The following is a 3,924-nucleotide window of genomic DNA, read 5'->3' on the forward strand; positions in this document are numbered from 1 at the left end:
AGAAGCTGCTAGCTACTTAAGAAAAGTAAAGAATGAATAACAAACCAGCTCTGTCGGACTGTGTCCGAGAGATCTCAGTTCTGGATTGGTCACCAACTCCAAACATCCAAACTGGGCCAATCCAGGCAGACCTGTTACATTCCACAGCAGCAGGTAACCCATTGTTTATGTCTGGTTGCTGAACTTCTCAGCTTCAGCGGGAAAATCCTGAGAGGATTTTTCATAAAAGAAATGTCTGTGACACTTGTGCACGCTGGCATCTTGGGGTGTTCCAGGCCTTTTGGATTTTGAGGAATTTCAGGAAGGAATTCCTGGCTGGGCTGGAATTGCTGCCCCTGCATCCCTGCAATGGCCAAGGCCAGGCTGGACATTGGGGTTTGGAGCAGCCTGGGACAATGGGAGGTGTCCCTGTCCATGGCAGGGGCGGAATTTTAACCATTCCATGATTAAAGCCCAAGTTTTTTACCAATTCCCACACACCAAGAGAGATCCCTGGGAAGAGGAATGTGGGAGCTCAGAAATGGGAAAACCAGGACCTGATCCTCAATAAGGGATGTCAGCATGGACCTGCTGGGATTTTTTTTTTTTTGCTGTTGCTCCCCAGGATTTGCTGTGGGAACACAGAGGATTCCTCCAGCACGAGAGCTCTGCCACAGGAGAGCACAACAGAGCTTTTCTCCTAATGTTTTTGTTTTCCCTTCTTCCCTCTGGAATTGCAGACTGTGTAAGGCTGCAGGGAATCCTGGGTCATGGTTAGGCCTGGCAAGCAGAGAGACCCCTCCAGCAGTGACCTCATCCCATCCTTTCTCCCTTTTTCCTCCCTTTTTTCTCCCTTTTTTCTCCCTTTTTTCCCTCTTTTTTCCCCTTTTTTCCCCCTTTTTTTTCCCTTTTTTTTTTCATTTTTTCCCTTTTTTTTCCTTTTTTTTCCTTTTTTTTTTCCCTGCAGAGCTGTTCCAGGTGCCGGTGATCGGCCTGACCCTGCCCATCATGTGGTTCTACCTCCTGATGAATGTCATCACCCAGTATCCTTTATCCCTGATCCCACCTTTTATGGGGTGGCACAGCAGGGTTGGGGCTGCCTTCCTAAATCCTTGGAGGCTTCCCTGCCCTCAGGAGCTGCTGGTGGTGGAACTCCAAAAATCCGGGAAAAGGGAACTTTTTGTTTTTTAGGTTGGACTTGATCTCAAAGGTCTTTCCCAGCCTGATTTGTTCTGGCATTCTGGGACTTCTGCTCCATGGAAATGGAGGAGTTTGGAGCTTCCCTTGTCTAACTCAGTCCCAGCTGCTCCAGTGGGGGAATCAGATTTGGGATGTCCCCGAGTTTGGTGTGTCCCATTCCAACCCAGCTGATCCAGGAGGGAATTTCCCCCGTGCACACCAGGCTGCCCATCTCCCTGCTCGTTCCCATTCCCAAAGGGAATCCCAGTCTCCGTGCCTGCTGTCCCTTGCCTCCTGCTCCCAGGAGGAAGTAAATTCTTGGAGTGTTCCCTGCCCTCGGGGGCTGCTGGTGGTGGAACTCCAAAAATACGGGGAAAGGGAACTTTTTGTTTTTTAGGCTGGACTAGATGATCTCAAAGGTGTTTTCCAGCCTGGTTTGTTCTGGGATTCTGGGACTTCTGCTCCATGGAAATGGAGGAGTTTGGAGCTTCCCTTGTCCGACTCAGTCCCAGCTGCTCCAGTGGGGGAATCAGATTTGGGATGTCCCTGAGTTTGGTGTGTCCCATTCCAACCCAGCTGATCCAGGAGGGAATTCCCCCCTGTGCACATCCATCCCTGCTCGTTCCCATTCCCCAAGGGAATCCCAGTCTCCACGCCTGCTGTCCCTTAGCTGCTGCTCCCAGGTACGTCTGCATCCGCGGCGTTTTCATCCTGACCACGGAGTGCACGTCGCTGACGGTCACCCTGGTGGTGACGCTGCGCAAGTTCGTCAGCCTCATCTTCTCCATCCTGTACTTCCAGAACCCCTTCACGGGCTGGCACTGGCTGGGCACTGCCTTTGTCTTCGTGGGCACCCTGATGTACACGGAGCTCTGGAGCAGCCTGGGGCCGCTCCTGGCGCGCTGCCGCGGCCGGGGCCGGCCCGAGGAGCGCAAGGAGCAGTGAATCCAGGGAATTCCCGCAGGGAGCTTTTGGTGGTTTTCCAGAGCAGAGCAGCAGGGAGCCCTCCTGTCCAGGGGGTGTTTTTGTACCAGGGGAGGTGTTGGCTGTGCCAAGCTCCGGGAGAATTGGGGAGCCTGCACTGGGAACTTGGGGAAAGAATCATGGAGAAACAATCCAGGCATTTTTTGCGAGTTGGCATTTTTTTAGGTGACCCCTTTTTGCTTCCAATTTTTCCTCTTTTTTTTTTTTTTTCTTTCCCATTGGAATAACCCTTTTTAAGGAGAAGCTGATCCAGAGCTTTGTTGGGAGCCCAACTTTCATTGCTGTTGCCTTGGATCAGCTGGACCCTGAGCCAGTTTGGTGCCGTCCTTGAATGGCCCCGGTGTCTGGAGCTGATGGCTGAGCCCCATTCCAGTGGGAATCCCTGATCCCTGTGCTGGCAGGATGTGGGATGCAGCCCCAGCTGCAGCTCCCAGTCTGCCCAGTGCATCCTGGGTTTCCTCTCCCCGTTCTCCTCCCATCCCTTGGGATCAGCGTTTGTGCCAGCCTGGCTCAGGCTGCCTGTCCCTCAGTGTCACCCCTGGCTGCTTTTCCTGGAGCTTCCCTGCGGTTTTCCTGGAGCAGCTCCCGTGGTGGAGCTGCTGTCCCTGCTCGGCTGGGACAGTGGAGGCATGGAGGGGCTTTAACAGCAAAGGAAAAATGATGGAAAAAATTCCCAAAGTGATGGAAAGGCAGCACCTCCCTGCCAGGCATTCCCTGAGCCAAGGCCACCTTTCCAAAACTTCCTCCCTTTATTTTTATCAGCTGCTTGGGATAATCCCCTTCCCAGCTTCCCATGGCCTCATCCTTGCTGGGAGGCAGGGTGGGAAAAGGGAAAGGCTCCATGCTGTGCTGGGAGCTGGTTTAGCCCCAGCCCCAGATCCCAGTGTGGGAAAAGGGAATTCCATCCCGCCCAGAGCCGGCGTGCTGCTGCCAGGACCTGCAGCTGCATCCTAACGTCCTGAAGGATTTTTTTTTTCCCAGTTCCCATTTTTTCCTGAGCCTGGGATTGTTGGATCCAGGAATTGTAGGATCCAGGGATTGTGGGATCCTGGGATTGTGGGATCCAGGGATTGTGGGATCCTGGGATTGTGGGATCCAGGAATTGTGGGATCCTGGGATTGTAGGATCCAGGGATTGTAGGATCCAGGGATTGTGGGATCCAGGAATTGTTGGATCCAGGGATTGTTTTATCCAGTGACTGTAGGCTCCAGGGAGTGTTAGATCCTGGGATTGTAGGATCCAGGGATTGTTTTATCCAGGGATTGTGGGATCCAGGAATTGTTGGATCCAGGGATTGTTTTATCCAGTGACTGTAGGCTCCAGGGAGTGTTAGATCCAGGGATTGTAGGATTCAGGGATTGCAGGATCCAGGGACTGTAGGATCCAGGGATTGTAGGATCCAGAAATTGTTGGATCCAGGGGTTGTAGGATCCAGGGGTTGTTTTATCCAGGGACTGTAGGATCCAGGGTTTGTCGGATCCAGAAATTGTTGGATCCAGGGGTTGTAGGATCCAGGGGTTGTTTTATCCAGGGATTGATTGTTTTATCCAGGGACTATGGGATCCAGGGATTGATTGTTTTATCCAGGGGCTGTAGGATCCAGGGGTTGTTTTATCCAGGGACTATGGGATCCAGGGGTTGCAGGATCCAGGGGCTGAGCAGAGCTGACACGGAGCTGCTCCCAGGTGTCACATTTGTGCATCCTCTGGGTCCCTCTGCCGCTCCAGGGCCTTGCACGTTGTCCGCAATTCCCATGGGACACGGGAACATTCGGGGAATTTG

At 52.9% G+C, this 3,924-nt stretch overlaps 1 protein-coding gene across 1 annotated transcript in view; it reads left to right on the forward strand.

Annotated features, from left to right (window-relative positions):
• Window positions 1-3,548, forward strand: part of SLC35B4 (solute carrier family 35 member B4) — a gene marked incomplete at its 5' end in the record, with an annotated part of 15,012 nt that extends 11,464 nt beyond the window's left edge. Inside the window, 2 exons of the mRNA XM_031061890.1 lie at window positions 947-1,022; window positions 1,842-3,548. Coding sequence (XP_030917750.1) covers window positions 947-1,022; window positions 1,842-2,103 — 338 coding nt within the window. The remainder of the gene's footprint in view (window positions 1-946; window positions 1,023-1,841) is intronic.
• Between the last annotated feature and the right edge of the window lie 376 nt (window positions 3,549-3,924).

This window comes from Geospiza fortis, unplaced genomic scaffold (assembly GCF_000277835.1).
Source record: "Geospiza fortis unplaced genomic scaffold, GeoFor_1.0 scaffold61, whole genome shotgun sequence".
Lineage (NCBI taxonomy): Eukaryota > Metazoa > Chordata > Aves > Passeriformes > Thraupidae > Geospiza > Geospiza fortis.